The 27,688-nt window shown below is 38.6% G+C and overlaps 1 protein-coding gene across 9 annotated transcripts in view; it reads left to right on the top strand.

The window, feature by feature from the left end:
- TRAK1 (trafficking kinesin protein 1) overlaps positions 1-27,688 on the top strand; it is a 121,972-nt gene that overhangs the window by 44,029 nt on the left and 50,255 nt on the right. For all 9 annotated transcript variants that reach the window (XM_039336082.1, XM_039336083.1, XM_039336085.1 and 6 more), the window contains 7 exons: positions 4,161-4,277; positions 8,481-8,581; positions 9,061-9,169; positions 13,119-13,197; positions 15,284-15,414; positions 15,558-15,632; positions 18,821-18,958. In XM_039336082.1, coding sequence (XP_039192016.1) covers positions 4,161-4,277; positions 8,481-8,581; positions 9,061-9,169; positions 13,119-13,197; positions 15,284-15,414; positions 15,558-15,632; positions 18,821-18,958 — 750 coding nt within the window. The remainder of the gene's footprint in view (positions 1-4,160; positions 4,278-8,480; positions 8,582-9,060; positions 9,170-13,118; positions 13,198-15,283; positions 15,415-15,557; positions 15,633-18,820; positions 18,959-27,688) is intronic.

The raw sequence follows: 27,688 nt of genomic DNA, 5'->3' as shown, positions 1-27,688 counted from the left end.
GGTCAAAGTAGGAAACTAGAAACCAATCTAAATCACAGTTATCAGATTTCTGCTAGAAATTTGTGCCAAGATGATCAGCTGCCCTTTTTTTTTTTACTATGGTAAAGGTCCAACCGGCACCTTTTATCTCTACTGAGAAAATCAACATTATGATTGTTACATTGGAACCAATGCTTTGTTTGTGCTCAAATGCATTATTGAAAGAACATTGCCTTAGCTCAATTAAGTATTAGTTGTTGGACTCCAAGCCATCAGTATCTCTTGAAAGTGAGAGGACCACACCCATGATTGTACCTTGTAGATTATAAGAAAGTAAATTATATTAAAGCAAAATAAAGCTTCTTTCAACTTACATAAAGTCTCTTTCAGTTCACATAAAATTGCTTACAATATCTGTTGATGGATATGTCCATCTAATTTTTTTTTCTATTTGAAGTTTTCCATCACCATCTTCTGAGATGTTTTTTCAATTTCCTAATTAGCCTACACGTCCTCGTATTCCCTATAAAACTCCCACCAATTATTGAAAAGGTAAAGGTTTCTCCTCTCTGGTCATTTCTGACTCTAGGCCGGTGCTCATCTCCGTTTCTTAGATTAGGTAGCCAGTGTTGTCCAAAGACATTTCCGTGGTCATGTGTTTAGCATGACTACACACTGAGATGCACAGAACTCTGTTACCTTCCCACCAAAATGGTAACTATTTATCTATTCGCATTTGCATGCTTTTGAACTGCTAAGTGGGCAGAGTTGGGGCAAGCTTGAACCTGCTTCACTTTTAAGATCAGTTCTAATCAGTCAAATTTTTCAAAGCACCTGAAGGCAGGACAAGAAGCAACGGATGGAAACTAATCAAAGAGAGAAGCAACCTAGAACTAAGGAGAAACTTCCTGACAGTTAGAACAATTAACCAGTGGAACAACCTGCCTCCAGAAGCGGTGAATGCTCCAACACTGGAAGTTTTTAAGAAGAAACTGGACAGCCATTTGTCCGAAATGGGATAGGGTTACCTGCCTGAGCAGGGGGTTGGACTTGATGACCTCCAAGGTCCCTTCCAACTTTATTATTATTATTATTATTATTATTATTATTATTATTATTATTATTATGGATCATCGCACAGTCAGCCAGATGTTCAGACTGGATTTGGCATTTTGTCTACCTATCGAGTCCTTACCTAGGACCTGGGATAGGCAGATGTGGATGTTTGATGGTATTACAGATATCGTCACAGGATGGAAGCAGTTCCTAGTAAGGCCGCCTTTTGCAATTGACTAATAGCGAATTTGTCAATGCCAATGGTATTCAAGTAGTGCTCCAGTTGTTTTGGGATTGCACCCAAGGAGCCTATGACTATTGGTACTACCCTTGCTTGCTTTTGCCACAGTCTTTCTATTTCTATTTGTAGGTCCTTGTATTTTGTTATCTTCTCCAGTTCTTTCTCTTCTATTCTGCTATCTCCAGGCACTGCCACGTCCACTACCCAGACTTTTTTGTCTTTCTTATCGACAATTGTTAAGTCTGGGGTGTTATGTTGCAGGTGCTTGTCTGTTTGAATTCTGAAGTCCCAGAGCAGTTTAATTTTATCATTTTCTATGACTTTCTCTATTTTATGATCCCACCAGTTTTTGCTTACATGCAAATGATATTTTTGGCAGATCTTCCAATGCACCATCGTTGCTACTTTGTCATGCCGCTGCTTGTAGTCAGTCTGTGCAATCTTCTTCCAACAGCTTACCAAGTGGTCCACTGTTTCTTCAGCTTTTTTGCATAGGCGGCACTTACTGTCTGTTGCTGTCTTCTCAATTTTGACTTTATATGCGTTTGTCCTTAAGGCTTGGTCCTGTTTTCAACTAGATGCTGTTGCACTGCATCAGCTACCACACCAATTAATAATTTGAAAGTTGTTGGTAAGCAGGTAATTGGCCTACAGTTGCCTGGTGTTGCCCCTTTTGCTGGATTTTTCATTATTAGGTAGGTTTTCCCAGTTGTTAGCCACTTTTCAATTTCTCCTCCTTGTAGTATATTGTTGAACTGCTTGACAATGAGTGGGTGTATAACAGTTAGATGTTTCAACCAAAACCCATGCAGTTCATCTTCACCTGGTGCTGACCAATTTTTGATTTTCCTTGTTCTTTTTATTATTTATTATTATTATTATGGATCATCGCACAGTCAGCCAGATGTTCAGACTGGATTTGGCATTTTATCTACCTATCAAGTCCTTACCCAGGACCTGGGATAGGCAGATGTGGATGTTTGATGGTATTACAGATATCGTCGCAGGATGGAAGCAGTTCCTAGTAAGGCCGCCTTTTGCAATTTACTAATAGCGAATTTGTCAATGCCAATGGTGTTCAAGTGGTGCTCCAGTTGTTTTGGGATTGCACCCAAGGAGCCTATCACTATTGGTACTACCCTTGCTTGCTTTTCTTGATGTGGTTGTGGGGCTTGTGTACTCTGAGGAAGATGAGACCTATGCCAGAGGTTCAACCATACTGGACAGGTCTCATCAGAGGAGTCAGACAAAGAGTGTCTCTCCCATAAAAAATATGGTGAGACGTAAATTTCAGAATGCCATACCGGCTTGGATGTCACCCGGGTTAACAAGGTCCGCGCTAGATGATGATGATGATGATGATGATTAATTCTATATAGCAAACGTATAAATTTACTTTAAATTAATTTTTATTATGTGCAAATTAAATCAAATTTAGTCTTTGTTCTGGTCCTGTTCATTTTTTTACCCTAACCTTTTCTAGTTTTTGGAATATAGGCTCCAGCATACCAGTCAAAGACCAAGGGCATCACACAGATAAAATTATGTTGCCAGTCCTTGTCTACTAAGTTTATTCAGGGTCCCAAGCTTTGGTGGTTTCTTAATTTAAAAAAAAAAAAAACAAATTCCAGCATGTTTGAATTATTGGGAATATCCCTTGAATGAAAAGAACAGTTTCTCATGTTGCTATGTCAGAAATGTTACTATATCTTTTTGCATAACCATCCAGAAGCTCATTTATTAGAAACTTTACCGGAAATATTTGTGGTTCCTATAATATCATTGAAAATAACTGCCTCAAATATATGTTCAAATATATTTATTTATTTGTATCCTGCCTTGATTATTTTTAAAAATAACTCAAGGTGATGAACTTATCCAACATCCTTTCTTCCCCAAACAAAACCCTGTGGGGTGACTTGGGCTGCGAGACAGTGACTGACCCAAAGTCTCCCAGCTGGTTTTCATGATTAAGGCAGACTAGAACTCACCATCACCTGCTTTCTAGTTTGGTGCCTTAACTGCTAGACCAAACTGGTTCTCATATGTAATACAGTGTGCTATAAATATAAAACAAAGACAACTTCTTAAATGGCAAATATTTACCAGAAACATTGATTCTCTAAAGCAGGGGTGTCAAACTGCCGATCCGCGGGCCAGATGTGTCATGACAAAACCATGCCTACCCCATTGCCGGCAATAGAAAAAAAGTTGTGATACATTGCAATATATCACATGACGTTGCAAGTTTGACACCCCTGCTCTAAAGCTACTGAAACACCTATATTCTTCCGCAATTCTTCCAATTCACTAATTTTCCTTGTAACTCTTGATATAAGACATATTGTGACATATGGCTTTTACTATTGCTTGAACATAGCCATTGCACCACCTGCACTACAAACAAAAAGACTTTTTGGATTAATAAGGACTTAATCTCTGTTGTTTAACTTCATGTCCCTTTTCAGTGCTGAGATATTACTTTGCCTTTTGTCATAGGCAGGTATTGAATACAAAATGTAGGTTTTATACTTTGAATACTAACAAAAAATACATAATTTTATTAAATCTTCTATAAATGCAGCGGTATTTAAGAATTTGTGAACATCCATTTGCCACACAGAAATCTGGATCTTTGGATCATTTTTCTCAATGGTATAAATTATATTCCTCAAATTAAATGGGTTTCTCCAGCAGAACACAAAATTAAAGAAAGAGAAATTACAGGCCTGTTTCAAAAATAGACAAGCAAAGCAAAACTGATTTTCTAGTTTTTCTTTAGAACACAGAGTCACCTTTTTGTACTTTCCAATGATGGCCATTTGTTCTGTGAGCCATAACTCGGATTTCCTTCCTTTCTTCCTTCCTTCCCTCCCTTCAACAGAAAGAACGGGATTTAGAATTAGCTGCTCGAATTGGCCAGTCATTGCTAAAGAAGAATAAAACTCTTACTGAGAGAAATGAACTTCTTGAAGAACAAGTAGAGCATATCAGGGAAGAGGTAAGAATAGTCACATATGCCTTACACAAAATATTTTTCCTTGTTCCTGCTTCAAATGAAGCCTGCTTGGCTTTATTTGCTTATATATATATATATATAGGTTTTCATTTAAGCAGATAGTAACAATGGATCCATGAGCTGTGTCCAACATTATTTATTTATTTATATCCCATTTTATTGCTTTTATAAATATTTCAAGACAGCAAACATACCTAATACTCCTTCCTCTTCTTATTTTACCCACAACAACAAACTTTTGAGATGAATTGGGCTGAAAGAGAGTGACTGGCCCAAAGTTGCCCAATTGGCTATCATGTTTAAGCAGGGACTAGACCTCATGGTCTCCTGGTTTCTAGCCCCGATGCCTTAATCACTACACCAAAGTGGCTGTTTAACTCTTGGATATGCTTTCCTTCCTCATTATCAAACTGCTACTGTAATCCCTGCCACACCTTTGTGGACTCACAGGTTTAACTTCTTTTTCTACAGCTTCTTCTGAGTCATACAAGTATGTCAGAGCTTAGTAGGGAAAGGAAGTATTCTGAATAGCAGGATTTTTTGAGATCATTCCAATTCTTCAGCTCTTCTCCATTTACTTTTTATGTCCTATACTATATGTACTTTTTATAAGGTATGTCATGTGCTGCAGTATTAATTAAGATTACAGGCAGTTCTCAAGATACAATCAGTCATTTAATGGCCATTCAAAGTTACAACAGATTCACAAATGTACAATTCTATTTCGAATTTAGAGTGGCTGCAGTACCCCCACAATCATTCGCCCTGATAACAGATCATAGGAATGCTGCAATTATCTTGAGATATTTGTATTCTTTTACTGAGTTTTTAAACACCTGGCTTTATATAATTCAAACTTTTATTTCTTTTATTCTGTCTCAAAAAGAGAATTGTTTCCTTTCTCATTTTTAAATAATTGTATCTGCTACTTTACACAACTCTTTCCCTCGGTATTAATTATAAAAATTGAAACATACATTTTCTAAGGTTAAAAAAAAAAGAATGTATGTGCCAGAGAGTATATTTTATTACCATGTACTTCAAATATAATCTGTGGTTTGTAAATTGTAAATTGATTCTATCAATTGTAAATTTACTTTTTGTTTATCATCTCACAAAGCACTATTTCTTTTTTTTTTTAATTAAATTTTTTTGCAATTTTACAATAAAATCCCTCTCCCACTGCCTCCGTACCCTCCCAGAAACCCTCCCCCCGTCTTCCCAGAGCTGAATACAGGGTTAACTAAAACTAAAAAATACAAAACATTTAAACTTAAATAAACCTCAAATAAATATTACATTTTAAAAAAACAAATTTTTAAGTACTTTAAGTCCAATATATATATATATATATATATATATATATATATATATATATATATATATATATATATATATATAATAAAAATACTTATTATCTTAAACAACATAAATTATTCAAAAGCTATATAATATCTTTTAATATCATACTTATACTGTATAAAGTTTATCCATCTTTTCCACACCAAGAGATATTTCTCTTGCCATTGATCTATCAAAGCACTATTTCTAATACAGATATAATATATTCTTTCCTTGCATAAAAGACCTAATTCTGTTTCAATCAGCAAGTATGGCCTAGCATTCTAAAATTTTATTATTTTGATTTATTATAGATGAAGTTTTACAGAGGATTTTCTTGTTCTTTATGTGAAATTTCTCTAAAGATAGACCTTGACTTACAATTTTAATTGAGCCTGGAATTATAAGTCATATAATTACATGAATGGACCTAATTTTTCAACATTTTTTGCAGTGGTTGAAAAGCAAATGACATGGTTATTAAGCTAATGCTGCAGTCATTAAGCAAATCCATTTTCTCCAATGGGTGTTTGTTTGTTTTTTTGCCAAAAATTTGAAGTAAATACTAGAAACTGGCAAAAAACATTGCATATTACAATCATGTGACTGTGGGATGTTGCAGTGGCCATAAAGATGAGCCAGAAGCCAAGTACACAAAATATGATCAGGAGACTATGAAAGTGTGTGGCCACCTAACTTCAAAAAAGGGTTGTAAATAGTTCTGGAGGTATCGGTCATATTTTGCATGGTCAGTAAGTTATAAGTCATAAGTTGAGGACCACCCATATACAAATACTTTAACTTTCATCTTCTTTCGTAAGTTGCCCAGAGTTGCTTCAATGATAAGATGGATGGCATATAAATTTAATAAATAAATAAATTTCTCTAGCAACTCCTTGTGTACACTTAATGCTATAAAATAGACATTCTGCGTATCAATTAAAGCACTAAGACTTTGTGAAATTTCGGTCATAAAGTAAATTCAGTTCATAGGCTTTATATTTGTTCAAAATGGATTTGGTCCTGGTTTTTTGCTTCTCATGATTAAAATGAAACTAAAATCTTTTTAAAAGTACAGTAGGGCATAATACAGTCTCTACTGTGCTGCAGAAAGCCCTAGGCCTTCAGAAAGCTGTGGAGACCACATTAGGGAAGCAAAACAAGAGTACTTTGTTCCTTATTTGTGCGGTAGCCTTGTGGACATGGACGGCATTTTGAACCATCCACAAGTGGAATGCATTAAGGCTGTTAAAAGGAGTGTTTATTCCTTCAGCCACATGGCCAATTCCAGAATTGTGCCATGCTACTAAGTGACAAGGCAACCAATTCCTGTGCTATGAAAGGCTTTGCTCAAAGGTAAGTGAGCAGTTTGTGGCACCGGATGGAGTGGGAATTAGGCATAAGGCCAGTCGGGAGCCATTGGGAGATGGAATGCTTGCAAGGATCTGGTGTGAGAGAGAAAGTCCAGCAGGGAGCAGTTGGGTGAAGGAAAAGGCCTCTGGGAACCCAAGGGGTTGGAAGTAGAGAATGGGATGTTTGAGGAAGTGGGGGAGACCCAGGGCAGGTGGGCATGACCAGTGCTGGGCCTCCCCCACTTCTGAACATCCTATGCTTTGCTTAATAATGTGTGTGTTCATTAATGGCTGAATCAGGGAGATCAGTGGATGGTGTGGATGGTGAGGCCATTTCACTTAACAGCTACCGCCACATACAACCATAATGGGCAGGTGTCATTACAATGATCTCTTGAGGAGTGCCTGTCCTTTGCTAAAGCTAAGTTGGCGGATCAGTGGCCCTCCAGATGTTACTATTAGAGTAAAATAGTCTGTAGTGAGAGATGCTGTGACTTGAGGCATGGTAACAGTATAGGTACAGATTTTCTGTTACTGTCCTAAAGCAAACATTAAAGAAACATTTTTAAAGATTTGGGGTGATTTGGTATTTTGAACTCTATCCAGAAATTTTTGAAGCCCATTCTATTAATGTTATTGGGCAGGCATCGTACTTGGTTTACCTAATTTAATTTGAGAAGATGAATAGATTTTATGATTAGAGTTACTCTGAGGTAAGATGGGCAGCCAATAAAAATTTATAAATAAATGATTAAAATAAAACTGCTAGGGCATAGATATTGTACAGTAGCAGTAAGAAGTCTTATATTGTGATTTGGCACCAAACTATGGCAAAGTTCAATTGGTGTACTATAATCTAAATAGCTACAACTATACAGGTAGTCCTTGCCTTATAACCCGATCACTGAGTTATGACCTACTTGAGAAAGGGGTCTTATGGCCTGGATGCAAAGTTGCCCTCTGCAGTCACATGACCACATTTCAGGTGCTTGGCAACATGGCTGCATTTATGAACATTTGAATGTCCCACATTTTACAATGGTTTTAAAACAGTTTTGTTGAAAACTGGAATTTCACAACTCAGTAAAACTGCACACATAGTAAACAATGGGTACGCATTTATCACCGTTACATTTGCTTAATGACAACTACCAAAAATTTGTAAAATTGGATCAGTCAGATGCAGGCTCCATTACAATTGTAACTTAATTGTATAGATAAAACACAGTGACGAATTGACTGCTTTGAATGAAAAGTTGTAAGTATGGTCTTGGAATTCCTGATCTAAACTTTTTTTCCTGATGTGGAACAGTTTTCTGTTTCTACTTAAATGTAATCACTTATAGGTATTTTTCGCTTTAATTTGTTCAGGCTTCTCTTTATTACATTTACATATTTGAAAAGTAGCATAGCGGCTGAGCACAGTAATTCCGTTACATTTGAATATCATCAGTACAAATCTCAAATTATTACAACAAACTAATTTGTTCAGGTTTCTCAACTGCGTCATGAGTTGTCCATGAAAGATGAGCTGCTTCAGTTTTATACCAGCGCTGCTGAAGAGAGTGAGCCAGATTCCATCTGTTCAACTCCGTAAGTCAAGGATAGGAAACAGAAATGTTATTTAGGCTGTGTAAAACTGTTTCAAGTGTGAAATTTCATACAAAGCTCAAAACACTTTCAGAATTTTTGAAACAACTTTATATTTAGTACAGGATGCTTCAGAAGATTCTTTGCCCAAAACAGTTTGAAATATTTGTTCATATATATTTGTGCTATCTCTTTCATTTCCTTATATATGCCCTATTTATATGAATATTGTATTTAAAGATTTTATGAGTTCTTTTTTATAATTTTATGTAGTAAGCAGAAATTGATTTTTTTGCTATTTTATAAGTTACATTACCACATTAAAAGTATGTAGAAAAAGGAAATGATATAAATTTAGTTAATCTACCAAAATTCTATAAAACTCCTGAATTTTAAGCAGTATTATTATTGAAAGATTATTGTGCTACAGGAATTATAAATAGGGACTATACATAAATGCGTTAAAATATATATTTTACTAGATTGAAGAGGAATGAATCATCTTCATCTGTCCAGAATTATTTTCATTTTGATTCTCTTCAAAAGAAGCTGAAGGATCTTGAAGAGGAGAATGTTGTCCTTAGAACAGAGGTAAGTTTCATTGCTCCTTAGCAATTATAAATTTGTCTTTGGTTTTCCCTGTATATATTAGCAGCTTGACAAAAAGACATAAATCATGATTCTTGTAGCCCATAATTGATTCTTTAATAATATATGTCAACACCCTTATGTATATATTGTCTTCTGTTTCTATTTACAGATGCAACAGTTAAAGTTAGGGCAATCAAAGTGTTGTTGAATAACAGACTACAGGGTGATGTGTATTATTTAACAGTAGAATTATGAGATATTTTTCCAGAGTTAGAATGGATCAAATATGTGCTGCATAACAGAGAACATAAGCTCACAGTTGAAATGCTGGAAGAAAAAGATACTGAAGAGAAAGAGATTTGGAAAGTATGATTAGAAGGATAAGTCTGAAAAAGAAACCTGCTTCTAGCTATCTGAATGATAAGATTAAGAATAGATATTTATTGTCAGGGAAGACAAAGAATATAATTTGCTAAGAATCTTCTTGTTTTAAGAGCTAGGAGAATAGTCTAAAACATGGATGATCAACCTTTTGACTTGCCTGGGCTGCACTGAGTGAAAAGGAATTGTCTTGGGCTACATATAAAATATATAATACACACATAATATTAAAAATTTATGATCTTGTATGGCTGCATTATTAGCTGCCTAGGGTCACATGCGTCCTATAAAACCACAGGTTAGACACACCTGCACTAAAATATTTATCTAAGTTGTAATCTTAGGAGAACCTTTTAATAAAAGTTAATTTGATTCTTTGTTCAAATATAAAAGAGAGAAAGAGGACCAATGACTGTGTTGTTCTATATAGGCTACATCAGTGGTTCTCAACCTTCCTAATGCCGCACCCTTTAATACAGTTCCTCATGTTGTGGTGATCCCCAACCCCCATCCAGCTGGCCAGGGAGGGGGGCAGGAAGGCCGCTCTGCTGCCCCGGCCTGGTTTGGAGAAATGCCATTCCTCTTTCTCTCTTTCCTCTCTCTCTTTCTCTCTTTCTGCTCTCTTTTTCTTTCCTCTTTTCTCTTTCTCTTTCCTCTCTCTCTTCTCTCTCTTTCCTCTTTCTCTTTTTCTTTCCTCCCTCTTTCTCTTTCCTCTCTCTTTTCCTGTTTCTCTCTTTCCTCTCTCTCTCTTTTCTTTATCTCTTTCTCTTTCCTCTCTCTTCTCTCTCTTTTCCTTTCTCTTCTCTCCCTCTTTCTTTCCACGCAAGCCACCTTAGGGGCAGCAGGAGGAAGAACGGGAGGGCAAGGAAGGGGAGGAGGAAGAGGAGGGCAAGGAAGCCGCTGCCAGTGCCGGGCCTCAGGAGGTGGCTCTCCTCTGCTACCTTTGCTGCATCTCCTTCTTCCTTCCCAGCAGGCTGGACTCCGGCGCGCCTTCCCGGCCAGCGGGTCCAATGGTTGGGCTGGCAGGGGATCGCAGAGCTGATCTCCCTTGGGCTGCGGCTTGCGGGAGGGCCCAAGTGATCCCCGGGCTTCCCCAGGTGGCCACGAGGCCCTGGCCACGCTTCTCCCAGGGGGTGGGTACCCGGGCGCAGGACCAATCAGGAGCCCTAAAGGAGGTAAGTCCGCCTGAGAGAGAGAGAAGGGAAGCAAAAGTGCCTCTCTCTCTCTCTCTCTCTCTCTCTCTGCAAAAGAGAGAGGCCAGGTGGAGACAGATGCGGAGTGGTGTCTCGGTTCCTAAGACCATCGGAAATATGTGTTTTCCGATGGTCTTAGGCAACCCCTGTGAAAGGGTCATTCGACCCCCAAAGGGGTCGCGACCCACAGGTTGAGAACCGCTGGTCTACATTCTACCAACTCACATTACCTGATAAATATAAACATAGATACAGATACAAATATATCAATACAGATATAGGCATATATCAATAAGAACCAGTGATAAATAATAAATAAATGGTAGTGTATAAAGTGCTGAAGTAAAAGCAATGAAATCTGTGTTTCTAGTCTTCCCTTAAGCATATAAGATAGCTTGGAGACTTTGGACCAGTCATTCTGTCTAAACTGTAGACTGGGAAATTAAAAATAATCAATCTATTAGCCTATACTGCATTGATGTGATAGATTATAACTGATAACATTTACTGAAGAGGCTTTCATTCTGCAGTGGATTGATTCAGGCTCATTTCACACATACATGTGCATGCATGCACATGTGCGCAAGTTAAAGGAATAGATTCCCTAAAACTCTCCCTTCCATCATTTAATTATGAACAATAAATGGTAGAAAGATAGCTACAATATTTAGGATATACGGTAACTCTGCTTTGAGATTTACCTTTCTTCACAATGCAGGTAATCCTTGACACAATTGGAACCAAAATTTTGGTTATTGACCAAAGCAGTTGTTAAATGAGATGTCACTGATCGCTTTGCTTAACATTTACAGTCCTGACACTTCTGATTGTTATGAGTCAGAGTCCAATGTAACAAATCTGGGGGTGCCTCAAGGGAGTGAGGGAGGTCCTGGGAGATCTAGTGCAGGACCCACTGGTTGCCAGAAACCTGCCATGGCCTAGGAGGTCTAGGCTCACTATCCATACCACCATAACCGGGAGGCCTTGGCCAGATACAAGTGCCCCATTTGCATCTTTACACAAATTGTCTCACTTTGTGGTTTTTCTGCAGCTGCTGACAGCATACCTTGCATATTGTGAGGCATGATCTTCTGACTTAGATTGTCATGTGCCATTATGCAAGTGAACACTATTCTTTTGATTATTTGGAAGGCTCCTCCTCCAAATTGTGTGAATTGGAGAAGGAGCCTTCTGAATAACGGTGAGAATGATGCCTGCTCTCATGGTGCTTTTGAAGCCTTCTTCTGAAAAACAGATGCTATTCTTGTGATCATTTGGAAGGCTAGAAAGAATATAAAAAGAACCTTCTGAATGATCACAAGAATAAGATCACTTGCGAAATGGTTAAAGGCTATCTTAATAGGAAGCCCATATCTTGCAATAGTCAGAAACATTGCAAACATTGTAAGTGGGGCAATTTGTGCTTGCAGATGGGCCCTGTAACCCTGGGCATATTCGGATGAGAAGCAGGTTTGGACCTCCTGGGCATGATGAGATGGGGAACAGACTCTGACCTCCAGGGCTCCTGCAGCTTTGTGCACACTGTTGGTTGGTCTGGATGGGTGGCTGAAATGGCAGGAAAGACAGGCGGGTGGGGGAATTGAAGTGCCTCTGCAGTCTTGAGTGCAGGCAGACTTCCAAGCACGTGAATTTTCATTATGAGACTGCATGGGCCCTCCAGTGGCTGTAACTTTAGGCACAAATTGTAAGTCACTTCATTCAGCACATTAGTAGTAATTTCAAACAGTCACTGAACAAATGATCATAAGTCAAGGATACCTGTATCATTGCATTGACTGATATTGAGCAGTACATTTAATTATCATTACTATTTTATTGCTATATCGTAAGAAATGTATTGTTTTGTTCCTATGGTAAGCTTTAAAATGATTTGGTCAATCTAGAATGATCATGTGATGATCACTTTACAAAATTGTGTAATTTACTTTATAGAATTAAATTGTCTTTTGAGGTTTATTATAATTTACATCCAGTATAACTAAACTATAACCATTTAAATGATTCTTGAACATGTTGGCATTTTTTTCAGGTTTGTTAGTGAGCATATTTTTCCCTTTAAGAATTTTTGAGATCACTTTAATCTCCATTAAAGTTTCTTCATCAAATAGATTACATTTTTATATTTCAATTATCCCCGATGTCTTGAAATTATTTTTATATATTTCTCTTTTCAACATTAGTGACAGTTTGCTATTAATTCACAATATTTGCAGAGGAAAAGAGGAAGGATGAAAGTTTTGGCTGTCCATGAATATTGTGTACTGTTACGAAAAACTTATTTTTAAAAAATCAAATAGCAGTGCAACACTAACAAGATGTTAATTGAGTTTTTCATTTCTTGATATTGTAAACAGGCCTGCCAGCTGAAGACTGAAACCATTACTTATGAAGAGAAAGAACAGCAACTTGTAAATGATTGTGTAAAGGAGCTCAGTATGTTTTTTTCTTTGCTTTCTGGCAGAGTGGATAGACTTTCAGATAATGGGGTTTTGCCCGAGGTGGTGGATTCTATGCCATTTAGTTATGTATCTTAAAAAAGCAATGTGATTAATCTAGTGTATATTGCCTACAATTTATCTTCTGGCTGTGGGGGAGGGAAGGGGAAATGGATGGACAGATGGACAGATAGATGTAGATAGATAAATAGATAAGATGGATGGATGGATAGATATTCAATTATTTAGTACTTCCAGATTTGTATTTTAAACATGATTCATACTTTGCTTACTTATCTTTTAAGCTCCACAACCTTAAGCTTTGTTGGAAAGAAAAAATTAAGTGCATTCTAATTCAAATAAATTTTAAAATAATTAATCTAATGGCCTCATGCAAGTTAAATGGCGGTGAAAATTCCAGGAGCATCCAAACTATTTGCAGTGTTAACTTGAAAATGTATTTTTCTTATAGATTTGACTCATTCTTGATTTATAATAGTTCATGTTCACAATTGTTTAAAGGGCATAATTAAGAGCCGAGGTGGCGCAGCAGTTAGAGTGCAGTACTGCAGGCCACTTTAGCTGACTGTGTTCAGCAGGTCAGTGGTTCAAATCTCACCGGCTCAAGGTTGACTCAGCCTTCCATCCTTCCGGGGTAGGTAAAATGAGGACCCAGATTGTTGGGGGCAATGTAAATAAATATATATATATATATACATTGCTTACTGGTGTACACCGCTTAGAGAGGCCTTGCACTTAAAGCGGTATATAAGTCTCATAAATTAATTAATTAATTAATTAATTAATTAAGTGAGTGCATCTGTGGATTTTATCAGGTATTATTTTATCAATAATTAGTACAAATCTAGTGAATATAATTAAAATATTTTGTTCTGGTTATGACATGGAAATTCTTGGAATCTAATGTTACTTTATTAAGTGAAACAAAAACTATTTCGTAATACTTAAAATCAAACTGTATCTTCATAATACCATGTTTGCTTTAAATTTAAACTTCTGCAGTTAAGTGATTGGAACTATGTGTGATTTAAAAATCATTGGTATACAATGTAGTAGATGTAGATTTCTTTTCTTCTTTGTTCAAATGATCCATCTTTTTCTCAATATAATTTAATCAAAATATTAATATGGTATAAACTTACTTTTTAAAGATATGCAGTTCATCTTTTTTGGAGTTATGCAAAGACTAATTTATAATAGTTTTATAGTGGGCAAAAACTAGTTTGGTCCAGTGAAATAACATTTCTAGTTTATTAAATAATGGTTCCATAAAGTGTCCCTGATTAAAATATTTCAAAATATAGTTAAGTACACAGAATCTGCTTCTAATGGAATAGTTGTTCCAAACAAATTATGTCTGTATTCAGAGAAAGTTACTCATGTATCTTTTTTTCTGCTGAATACAAAATTTCATATTTTAATTTAACTATAAAATTAGGGATTGTGTAAAATATTTTCCAAATTGCTGTATCTTATTTTCTTGATAGACCATAAATAACCAGACCTTTTTTTATATTATTTTTGTATTCTGAGTATATTTGAAGTAGTCTGGGATTAGGACCCCTGTAAGTTAATTCTTACTTTATTTTTAAATCAGTGGAATTTTATTTAGAATATAATAAAAAGTAAAATTCTGCTCAATTTTTTTATTTTACTGTCTTTGTGAAAGAATGATGGAAAAACATCCCATCCAATTATACTATTGTAGGAAAAGATCCTAATAAATAGCAGCCTTGTATTTGAACATAACTATTTTAGGAATTCAGAAAATGCATTCATTGCAGCACCCACAATCATTTGAAGGCAAATGAACAGGCTGACTGAGAAACTAGGACTAGAATTTAAGCAGGCTACACAAAGTGGAAAGTAATTTCATTTCCAACACAAAAATTGATTGGACTGTTTCAGGAAGCACAAAACTTTCTGATTCTTTTTTCCCAACTAATAGTAATTGTCTATTAGTTTCTTTATATGGCTAAGTTTCAGTAATGTTTATTTTATCAGTATTTTTTACCCATGACCAGTTCCATTTGGTTAAAAAGTGATATTGTTATTTCTTTAAGGAGATGCAAATCTTCAGATTGCCAGTATTTCGGAAGAGTTAGCTAAGAAGACTGAAGATGCTGCCCGACAACAGGAAGAAATCACCCATCTTTTGTCTCAGATAGTGGATTTGCAGAAAAAGGCAAAAGCTGTAAGTTGGTGACATTTAGCCACAATATGATGCAGTATTTTTTTCTATTCCTTACTTTTGAATAAAGTCCTTTAAATCTTGAAATAGAAAAATCATGGAATGATGACCTTGTTGTAATGCTTTTGCTGCTGATCCTTTTTCAGTGTACAGTGGAAAATGAAGAACTTGTCCAACATTTGGGAGCAGCTAAAGATGCCCAAAGGCAACTTACAGCTGAAGTGAGTAATAATCAGGATTTAAAAACAGGACTTTTATTTTCATATCAGAATAAAGTAATATATGTTTTTTACATTCAGATTTTCTTAATTCCACACAGGATTGAAAACCTTTATTGTGAGCATGCCATGCCATATTTGTTTTGCCCTTATCTCTTTCTTTCTATTTTTTTCTTTCTCTCCCTGACTTTTGATATATCAGAAAGATTATTTTATTTGGCAGGGTGTGCGAGTTTTACAGCTGCCAGTTGAGACCCAATTAGATCTTTAGGATTCAAAGGCAGTAGACTCGAACCAGTGTAAAAAGATTTTATTAAATAAATATTAAGATAGTTAACAGAAAAGGATATGGCAATCCACATTCCTTCAGCATGTTATAAACATCTGGGAACTTTTACCATGTTTGATTTAAAAAAAAAAAAAGAATATAAACAATAACAACTGGGCATCATAACAATGATGCAGCCTTTAAACCTCACTCAGTATGGAGGAATACACAATTTGTCCCAGCTAGCTAAATAATCATTTTGTATGTTTTGTATGTATGTAGAAAGGGGAAAATAAGACCATACCACTAATTTCTTGCCAAATGTTCATTTTGTCAATATAAAGGGACAGTGATTTTTGGAATGAATATCAGTTTTCAAGTAATGAATAATTTTCTTGGGAACCAACTACTTTAATTAATTGATTTGTTTTATATATATATATATATATACTACCTATCTACTTTTCTCTCATTGTTTAGCTAATGCACTACTTATTAGTGCAGTAGCACTAAGAATTTGGTTTCTGTACAAATAATTATGAAAAACAATTATGTGTTGAAGAGGATGGCGGAATAAGGATCCTTCTTTCATTTATTGTGTTCTTGTAACAATATACAAAAAATCTATTCCAGTCTTTATGTAGAAAAGAGAATTTACAAATGTAAACTACTAAAAAACAAAATGAAGGATATGTATTCTATGGAGTTGTTTTTGAATGTAATATCCTTCTCAGTCCAAATACAAGATTTTGCTACATTAAATCATAAATCTTTGAAAAAATGAAATTTAATTGGCATAAACATTGGATTTTTTTCACATGTATGTTTCTGTGTGGGTATATCAACTGAAAATTATTTTAGTTTAACAGGGCTGTTGTTTATAAGATGAATGTATTCAAACATCAAATAATTAAATATAATTTTATGTATGAATGGAAACATAAGCTATACTGAAGAAGGGAGATTTATTTAAATAGTCAGCATGTCTAAATTTGTGTTACCATTAAAATGGAGATGGCTCTTGTCTGATATTAGATTTCTAAACCATGTGTTGTATAAATTATTGATGTTTCTGAATACAGTATGTAAGAATCAAATCTTATTGGCAAAGCCTTATAAATTCAGAAGGCAATAAAAATGGAGAGCCTTTATGACAGATGTTTTGTCTACTGTGTAGAACTTATATCCATTCTCTACAGATAAGAATAAGTGTTGTAATGTAAAAGCATATATGTATGTATGTATGTATGCATGCATGCATGCATGCATGCGTGCTATATATAGTATTTGTGTATGTATCTCTATGTGTATGTATTTCAGCTATCAAAATCCTTTGATATCAAGTCTAAATAGGGATTATTACATTCATCAATAATGACAGTTGAATTACAAGTAATTATAAACTACCAGTAGATTAAAATACTGATGTGCTAAATGTTTTGATGTGCTTTTTAGAATCTGTTCTTCAGTTGGTGATAAATAGCTGTGAGAAAGATTGTGTTGTTATTCTGTTTGAAAGGGAAGCCTGTAGTGAATACTTATTTGGGCACTTTAAGCAACATGCTGTGATTGGCTGACTGAAATACCTCCAATTGAAATTCAACTGTCAAGCACAGGAAATCAGGAGTTCAGGCAGTTCAAATGAATATATAATTTTATTGTATGCTAAAGCTCTCTACAAGAATCTGAACTACTAATGGTGAAAGTGAATTGGCGGCAGATAAGAGTCAACAAAATTCAAGGTGGGCTGGACTTAGATCTCCTGTGGGGACTAGAGACTGATGACATGTTTGACCCCTCCCTGGGGCTCAGCCTGATCATCTTCTACATCAACACTGAATACAGTTTATTTGTAGTGGTGACTAATTAAGTAAGTAATATACATTGTTGGGCCAAAAAAAAAAAAAAAAATGGTGAGCCACAAAAAGCTGGTTTGTTTGATCAAGAATTAAATGGGCAACCTTTGAAAGTAACCAGTGAGTTTCACATGATGAAGTTTGTTGAACTGATTAAAGACAATCAGCAAAGCACTTAAAGAGAAATTATTGTCAAACTTGGCATCTCACAAGAAAATGTGAATCATATTACTGATGTTCTTCAGTATCAGATGGTTTGTGCAAGAAGAGTTCTTGCATGCTGACAGTAGAGATAAAAGCATCAAGAACTAAAATTTGTCAGCACTGTTGCCATGCTTATGAGAAGAAAAGTGAAAAAATTCTTCATAACATTGTGACAGCCAACAAAACATGTTCTCATAAGAGACAAAAGATATATGATTGGGCAACGTGTGGGTATTACGGAAACTATTGTTAACTAGGCAGATTTTCGCAGAGGAAAACCAGAACTGGTTTTGCTTCTTCAATTCCAAGATGTGTATTGAATAAAGCTTATCTTTTATGGCTCTTCAAAGCCTTGAAGATTCCTTGATTTTGAGTTCACTAGTCAGACAGTTGACAGATTTAAGAGGCTTTTCCCTTTCGGGCAGTAATGTGTAGTGAATATATGGAGAAATAAATACAAATAACAGAACTCATATATTATGTCCCTGTTTTATTTAATTAAATACCCATATTTAAATTAACATTACAGAGATGATGGGATTACTTTTCATTACTTTCAATTCTCATAGGGGTTAGGTTTGTTAGATATTAATACTGTAATTCAAAGCACAATAACACAGGGTTTTCTTTCTCCCAATCTAAAATCCAGAGGAAGAGATAATAGTGTTTGTATCATTTCAGCAACAGTCTTAATACTCAATCATCCCAGATACATATTAAACAAATACAAGCCTACAACAAGTTGTATAATTCATCTGTTTAGATTATATTTTCCTTTTATAAAAAGTATTTTTTCTTCATTTTAATAAAGGCTACAATGAAGAAAAACATTTTTAGTTATTGTAATTTTTTCTTCATTACAGTTACGAGAGCTGGAAGATAAATATGCAGAATGTATGGAAATGCTTCATGAGGCACAAGAAGAACTGAAGAATCTTAGGAATAAGACAATGCCAAATGCTATATCACGCCGTTACCATTCGTTAGGCCTTTTTCCAATGGTGAGAAGTCTCATTTGAAATAGTTATCAAAAATTCATTTTGTGCCAACACTTAATGCAACTTTGATTAACTGAAGAAAATAGTTTTATAGTTTATTTCAATATATATTAAAAAAGTATCTGGATTCTTGGGTTGAATCTTTTGTTAGGTAACAGTCTTTAGTGTGCTACTGAAGTTATATTGTTGCTGTTCCTTTGGAATATATTATAGTGAGCACTTTGTGTTCAGGGTTTATTAGTAGCATAATATTTCTTTATGTAGATGTCTAAAAGAATTGGCACTGTGTCATTATCAGGCAATTTTTCTTTAAAATATTCTGATTCATTTCAATTGTATAATCTCATAACTTCAAAAAAATATTGCCAAAAATGAATTTGCACATAAGAGGGGTGTATGATTTACTATGAATCTGCAGATATTTGAGCCTGTAATGTAAAGAAAAAAGATAGTCATAATTATTTTTTAAATCGGTTTATTGGACTACAATTAACAAATATCAAATAATTGAATATCCAAATGTCCAAGATTAATAAAGAAAAAAGATATAAAATGCAAACTAAAATTGGTAGAGACAGGAACTCTACATACAAATTTGTCATATGTATGAAATATCGCATTGTAGTTTATTGCTATTGAGATAAACTATAAAATCCATCTATAAGCATAAAATTCATCCAAATTTGATAGAATTTTCCTTCCTGCTTCATTATTTTAACTGATTTTTTTCTAATGTAGCAATTGAAGAAGTTTTGTAAGGCATATCTCAATTATTACAGTAGTTGGAGATTTCTAATGTTGGGCAATTTATTTTAGCTACATTTTAGGTAAAATTGTAGATAATAAGTTCCTTATTTTTAATATCAGATTTGGTCCTATAAATACAGGTAGATTCTACTTATAACCGTAATGGTTATCTACCTCTTGCTGTCCTGATGTATTAAACAACCATGCGGTCAGAGGAGGGAGGCCCTAAGAGGCTTAGTGCAGGCCAACATGGCCCAGGCTTACCAAAGCTTCCCCTATTCCCTGAGACACCTTGTGCTCCATTCCCACCCTTCGGAGTCCCCATAGCCATTGGGCCTGTTTCCCCCCATTCCCCCCAAGATCCCTGCAGGCCTTTCTCCCACCACCTCTGCCAGGTCTCCACAGCTCTTGGGCCTCTTCCCCATGCCCTGTAACCCATTTACCTTTTAAAGATCTCTGCAGCACTGCACAGTTCTCCTTCAGGAAGCAGAACAGATTGCTTCGTTGTAAGCCATGCAGCTTGATTCTGGAAGTGGCTGCCATTTTCCAAATGACTACAATTCAATGCAGCCACTTGGAAAAAGGTAGCAGTTTTTGGAATTATTCTACATGGCCGTACAACAACATGAGCTGTTCTGAATCCCTAAGCCAAGCTCCACAGATCTTTGAAATTTAAGTGAAAAGGAGGGTGTGGGACTTGGTGGAATGGGAAGGCCTGTAGGGATCTGGTGGAGAAAGTTGGGGGGGGGGGAGAGATAGCCAGGGATCTCTGAAGAGTCTTTTGGTCAGTTATAAGGACAAATGACATTGAGACCACTGCAGTAGCTGTAACTTCAGAACTAGATAGTAAAGAGGTTTCTTGGAATCTGCCATAACTTCTCTAAATGGTATACATCTAACTCTCAGGAACATTGAATTCTTGTGATAATTCTTTCAAAAAAAAAAAATTATGCCAGAAATGCCCACCATAAATAAAAGAGTCTCCCTTCCTTTTTTGGCAACCTCTCCCAACATTTGGAAGAATAAGCTGATTATTATATACCGTATGTGCTTATATATAATGCGGCAAAAGAAATCAGGAGCCACAGCAGTTCAAATGAATACAAGGGAAACACTTTCTACAACAACCTGAATTACTAACAGTCAAAGCAAATTGGTGATAGATAAGAGTCAAAGGAATTCAAGTTCGCCTTGACACAAAGGGACTTGAGACTGATGGACATGCTTGACTCCTCCCTTGAGCTCAGCCTGGTCATCTCTTACAGCACTAACCTTGCTGTGCCTTGCAATGAACCTGAAGTGCATCCACTTGATTTCCATAATTCCTGCCCATTTGTCTTCTGTATGGATGTATCAAGATCTCTGTCCTAAATTTCTTTTAAACCATGGGTGGATCTCTTATTTCTAATGGCAGTTATAATCTATATGTTTTTGAGATTGTTCTTTTTGATTGCTCTAGACAAAATACAGATAGTCCTCGACTCACAACCATTTGGTTAGTGACCATTTGAAGTTACAATGGCACTGAAAAAGTGACTTATGACCATTTTTCACACAATTGTTGCAGCATCCCCATCCCCATGGTCACCTTATCAAAATTCAGATGCTTGGCAACTGGCATGTATTTATGATGGTTGCAGTATCCCATGATAATGTGATTACCTTTTTTGACCTTCTGACAAGGAAAGTCAATGAGGAAGCCAGATCACTTAACAAGTGTATTACTAACTGCTGTGATTTACTGAACAACACAAGCTAGGAAGGTTATAAAATGTGGCAAAACTTACTTAACAATGTTGTTGCTTAACAGCAGATATTTTGGCCCAATTGTCATATGTTGAGGATTTTCTATACCAAATTCTCAAAACTGTTGTTAGGTTAAATTGCTAAATCTCTAGAATTCCAGTTGCCAAAAACCTTTGAGTTAACAATAGAATAACCATGGTAATTTAACATCAATAAACTTCTTTATTGGGAAGTTCCCTGTTGCTATAAAAATCTTTTAGTCTGCAAAGATATATTGTGTCAAAAGTTTCGTTTTAGCTAGATCATAGTGATTAATCTCATGTATAAATTCTTTACTGAAGGAATTAAAGGAGAAATATAGATAGAGCCGAGGTGGCGCAGCAGTTAGAGTGCAGTACTGCAGGCCACTTTAACTGACTGTGTTCAGCAGGTCAGTGGTTCAAATCTCACCGGCTCAAGGTTGACTCAGCCTTCCATCCTTCCGGGGTAGGTAAAATGAGGACCCAGATTGTTGGGGGCAATGTAAATATATATATATATACAGTGCTTACTGGTGTACACCGCTTAGAGAGTGCTTGCACTTAAAGTGATATATAAGTCTCATAAATAAATAAATAAATAAAATATCCTTTATGAAAGCTATATGTTATTCTTTCAGCATATCATTTAGTGAAAACAATTTCCATCTTAGTTATTATAGAAAAGCATTTTTGATGAACCTGTCATTGATTTATACAATTATTTAGCTCTAAAATAGTTTTAGTTTGAATATATTTCTGTACTTCTTGCTAATATAGTATCAAATTGGGTATGGCCCAGCCTCCCTGTTTCTATGATCTATGTAAAATCTTTTTTTATTCTTAGTTGTGTTAAAACCCATTCTAGGCTTTGAGGCATTGAAATAGAATTGAACCTTACAAGGAGTTTTTTTTCCACAGCTGCAGTTCGCCTAAAACAGGGGTAGGCAACCCAAAATACTCAAAGAGCCACTTGGACCCGTTTCCCACTGAAAACAAAACACAGGGAGCCACAAAACCCTTTGAATATCTAAAATAAAGATAAGACTGCATATATCCATATATATATGGATATATGCAGTCTTATCTTCATTTTAGATGTCAAAAGGATCTCTCTCTTTCTCTCCCTCCCTCCCTCCCTCCCTCCCTCCCTCTCTCCCTCCCTCTTTCTGCCCTTGGTCTGCTAGTCTTCTTCCCCGTGTGTGTAATAATAATAATAGTAGTAAAGTTGGAAGGGACCTTGGAGGTCATCTAGTCCAACCCCCTGCTCGGGCAGGAAACCCTACACCATTTCGGACAAATGGCTGTCCAGTCTCTTCTTAAAAACTTCCAGTGTTGGAGCATTTACTGCTTCTGGAGGCAAGCTGTTCCACTGATTAATTGTTCTCACTGTCAGGAAGTTTCTCCTAGTTCTAGGTTGCTTCTCTCCTTGATTAGTTTCCACCTGTTGCTTCTTGTCCTGCCTTCAGGTGCTTTGGAAAATAGCTTAATTCCCTCTTCTTTATGGCAGCCCCTGAGATATTGGAATACTGCTATCATGTCCCCACTTGTCCTTCTCTTCGTTAAACTAGACATACCCAATTCTAGCAACCGTTCCTTATATGTTTTAGCCTCCAGTCCCCTAATCATCTTTGTTGCTCTTCTCTGTACTCTTTCTAGAGTCTCAACATCTTTTTTACATCGTGGTGACCAAAACTGGATGCAGTATTCCAAGTGTGGCCTTACCAAGGCATTGAAGAGTGGTATTAATACTTCACGTGATCTTAACTCTATCTCTCTGTTAATGCAGCCTAGCAGTGTATTGGCTTTTTTTGGCAGCTGCAGCACACTGCTGGCTCATATTTAAGTGATTGTCTACTAGGACTCCGAGGTCCCTCTCACAGTTACTACTATTGAGCATGGTGCCACCTATGCTGTACTTGTGCATTTGGTTTTTCTTGCCTAAATGTAGAACCTTGCTTTTTTCACCATTGAATTTCATTTTGTTAGTTAGTGCCCAGTGTTCGAGTCTGTCCAGATCCTTCTGTATCTTAAGAATGTCTTCTGGAGTGTTGGCTATTCCTGCCAGCTTAGTTCTAGGTTGCTTCTCTCCTTGATTAGTTTCCACCCGTTGCTTCTTGTCCTGCCTTCAGGTGCTTTGGAAAATAGCTTAATTCCCTCTTCTTTATGGCAGCCCCTGAGATATTGGAATACTGCTATCATGTCCCCCCTTGTCCTTCTCCAGCAGGATGACTGTAGAGTCCAAATGGATGTGTTCTATGACGGCCTTCCTGCCTGGCAGACTGGGTAAAAACTTCGGCCACACCCCTTCCTTTGGGCGTGACCCCAGTTTTGACTCAGTCTCGAAGCCTGGTAGAAGTGCGAGAAGCAGCTCTCAGAACAAAACTAACTTAACTTAAAAAAAAAAAAAAAAAAAAAAAGGGAATCCCCTCTTCCTCCAGTTGAACGAAAATTTGTCTGGCAGCGGATAGGACTCGAGAGAGGCAGCCGGGATCGGCGGATTCGTGAGTGGGGCGTCAGGGACTAACGGGAGGCTTGGAGCCGGACCGGATCGCTCGCCCGCCGATAACCGGCCCACCGAGCAGCTGTTGGGGCGGGGGTTTCACTACCGGATTGCTCGCCGCTCTCCGGGGCCGCCAAACAGCTGAGCGGTTCGGGCGATAGAACGAGGCGCCGCTCAGCGCCAAACAGCTGAGCCGCGCGGAAAGCGTGATTGGGGCCGATAGAACGAGGCGCCGCTCAGCGCGAAACAGCTGAGCCGCGCGGAAAGCGGCTAAACCGCGGCGCCGCTCGGCATAGACCAGCGGAGCGGCGCGAGAGGCAGAACCAGCGCTAGAAGTGCCTTCTCCTTAGAGGAGAGGCGCGGTCCCTCAGAGTCAAAGATCCGCCATTGTTTGAACCTCGTGGATTCCCGGGCTAACATTAGGAGGCGTGGTTTCTTCCCCATTCGCCATTTTGAGCGAACGGACCTTCCCGCCGTTTTCCCTTGGGGGCGGGGCCATCCGGACTCCATTCCCTTGCAGACAAAGGGGCAGCCCTTAAGCTAAAATCCGGGATTATCGCAAGAAACTGAGACAGGAGGAAGGAAGAGGGAAAAGGAAGAGAACCTTTCTGATCGTGGTCTGCTGCCACAGCCACAGACAGGGGGAGAGAGAGGTATAAACTGCACTTTCTCTGGACTAAGTGAGGAGGTGAGGAGGAGTATTTTTCTCTGACTGTTCCTATAGTGACCTTTAGTCACTGCCTTGCAGGATCTTCTGTCCAAAGACTCCTGTCTGTCCGGCCATTGTTTGTATAGGCAGAGGAGGGCTCAGCCCCAAACATCTGCATCTGGTCTGCGTATCCTGTCCCCCACTCCAGGCACTACCTACTCGGGGTGTCTGGCACAATGGCAGACAATGTCTCGTATTCAGTCACACAGGTCCCTCAATTGTCCCCCCCACAGCAACAACAAAAACGCAGATCTTCTGAATCTGAGGTGGGGGGGAAGAAGAAAGCTAAAACAAAACACCTTTCTCAGAAGGGACAGTCTAAAACGGCTGAGCGAGAGGCTTTGAGGAGACATTTGGCTTTAGAAAGACAAATTAGCAGGGCACAGAGAACCAATGCCAATGGGACAAATTCGGTTTCCCCTGTCCCAGCGGTGGCACCCAGCACAGACCCTACTGCCGAGGAAGTGCTTAAGACTTGGTCTCCTCCTGGGGAAACTGAACAGTTAGACTCCTCCAACCCCTCCTCACCAGCTTCTTCACCCGACCGCACCCCAGCGCCTCACTCTAACGACAAAGCGCAGGAGGGCATTTGGTCGGCACAATTCCATGCATTCATGCAGGATGCATTCTCCCAGTTCATGGCTTCTAAGGGACAAGTGGCCTTTCACACACCCCGTAAGGGTCGGGCTAGGCCACCCCCTACCAGCACCTCTGAAACTTCCTCTCAACTGGGAGAGGGTGACTCAGTGGACCTCGACATGTCAGACATGCCCCTCTCGGAGGACGAGGAGACGGCACCTGAGCAGGCAACGAGCTCTGGACTCTTTAACCCAGCGCTCCTAAAATCACTCCTGGTAAAGGCTGTTTCCACAGTCAACCTAACATCAGTACAGGATGAGAAGCCCTCAACAAGCAAGGAGGCCAATCCTCTGTTTGCCAAAAAGGTTCCACAAGATAAGTACATCCCATGTGCGGAGGTCTTCATGACCACGCTGGAGGAACAATGGTCCTCACTTGCAAGCCCACCGGCACCAAACAGCGCGGAAAGAAAGCTTTTCAACCTATCTCCCTCCTTCTCTAACATGTTAGAGGTTCCCACTGTCGATAACCCATTAATCTCATTATTTTCTACCTCCGCGATTCCAGGAGACATGGCGGAGGTCTTGAGGCCTGAGGAGAAGAAATTTGAACACTCACTCCGGCGTTCCCATATGGCTGCAGCCTGGGCGGCCAGAGCAGCCACTTCCTCATCTTTCTTCGCGAGGGCCAGCATCATGTGGCTGAGGGAACTGCAAGGCACGGTGCCTCCAGACCAGGTCAGAATACACCAAACATTGGCCAAGCTCCTCGCGGCCTCGCAATTTGTCTCAGACGCTTCACTGTACGCAACAAAGTATGCGGCTAGATCCATTGCGGCCACAGTGGCCTCACGTAGGCTACTATGGCTCAAAAATTGGAAGACAGACCTGAGGTCCAAATGGCGTCTTTCGACGTCCAAATACAGTGGAGTAGACCTATTTGGTTCCATTCTGGACCCACATGTCAGCGAAGGCAGAGACAAGAAAAAAATCCTAGTACACCCATCAAAGAAGTTAGACAGGAGAGGCAGTCAGGACTTCCGGAGACAGGGTTCCCGCCCAGGAAGCCCCTGGGAATGGAGGCAGCCCTTTCGATCAGGGCAATCCTGGGACTGGCCCAGAGGCTCACGATCCTTCTACCCCAGACAGGATCGAACCCAGGATCGCCAGAGCCCGGGAGCCAGGGGCCAGTTCCAGTCCAGACGCCCATATAGGGGAGCGGGAGGCAGATCCTTTAAACGCACCAAGTGACGCCAAACAGGATACTCCCATTGGGGGTCGGTTAGGAAATTTCATCAGGGTCTGGGAGCAGACCACGACCGACTCCTGGGTCCTGGAAACGATCAGACATGGCCTGACCTTAGACTTCTGCTCTCCCCCACCAAACCGGTTCATCAGATGTCCCATCTCCAGAAGAGCACACAAGACGAGGCTGATAACTTCGGCTATAGTCCACCTCCTGTCAATTCAGGCCATAGAGAAGGTACCAAGGGAGGAGGAGGGAAGAGGATTTTACTCTATCCTCTTCGTCATCCCAAAGACATCAGGAGGGTGGAGAGCAATCTTGGACCTGAAGGGCCTGAACTATTTCATAAAGTACAGGAGGTTCAAGATGCACTCCTTAAAGTCCATACTAGCCAGCGTCAGGGAAGACGATCTACTATCCTCAATAGATCTCACAGAGGCGTACCTACACATCCCCATCCACCCCAGCTACCGGAAATTCCTCAGATTTACCTACGCGGGGCGACATTACCAATACAGGGCATTACCCTTCGGACTGTCGTCAGCACCAAGGGTATTCACAAAGATCTTAGCTGTACTAGCGGCCCATCTCAGGTTGATTCCGGTTCGCGTCCAGTTTTATCTGGACGACATCTTGATTCAGTCCAGATCTCGGGAACAAGCAAGGACAGATCTCAAGACCACAATCCGAACCCTACAGGGGCACGGATTTTCGGTCAATCTAAACAAGAGCCACCTCATTCCCTCAAGGAGACTGCAACACCTGGGCGCGGTGATAGACACGTCACAGTGCAGGGTATTCCTTTCCCAGGAGCGACTGATCAGCATATCCAAGCTAATCCACCAAATTCAAAAGATCAGGAGAGTGCCCTTGCTACAACTCTCGAAGCTCCTGGGAAAGATGATATCTTGCATGGGCATCATCCCATGGGCAAGGCTCCACTCGAGGGAGTTGCAGTGGTTCCTCCTACCCTACCAGAGGAGGAACCTCAGCACCTCAAACAGGAGTGTGCTGGTACCAGCACAGGTGATGAAATCACTAAAATGGTGGCTATCCCCCATGACACTCAAGGGGAGCATATTCAGGGAACCGAACAGGGTCACGCTCACGACAGATGCGAGCCTGTTCGGATGGGGAGCCCATCTGGGGACCCAGATAGCACAGGGCCAGTGGGGTCAAAAGGACCT

The sequence above is a fragment of the Crotalus tigris genome, unplaced genomic scaffold (genome assembly GCF_016545835.1).
Source record: "Crotalus tigris isolate CLP2741 ecotype Arizona unplaced genomic scaffold, ASM1654583v1 scf7180000017666.27876245, whole genome shotgun sequence".
NCBI lineage: Eukaryota > Metazoa > Chordata > Lepidosauria > Squamata > Viperidae > Crotalus > Crotalus tigris.
Note: the sequence above shows the minus strand (reverse complement) of the source record. Positions and strands in the feature narration are given on the sequence as shown.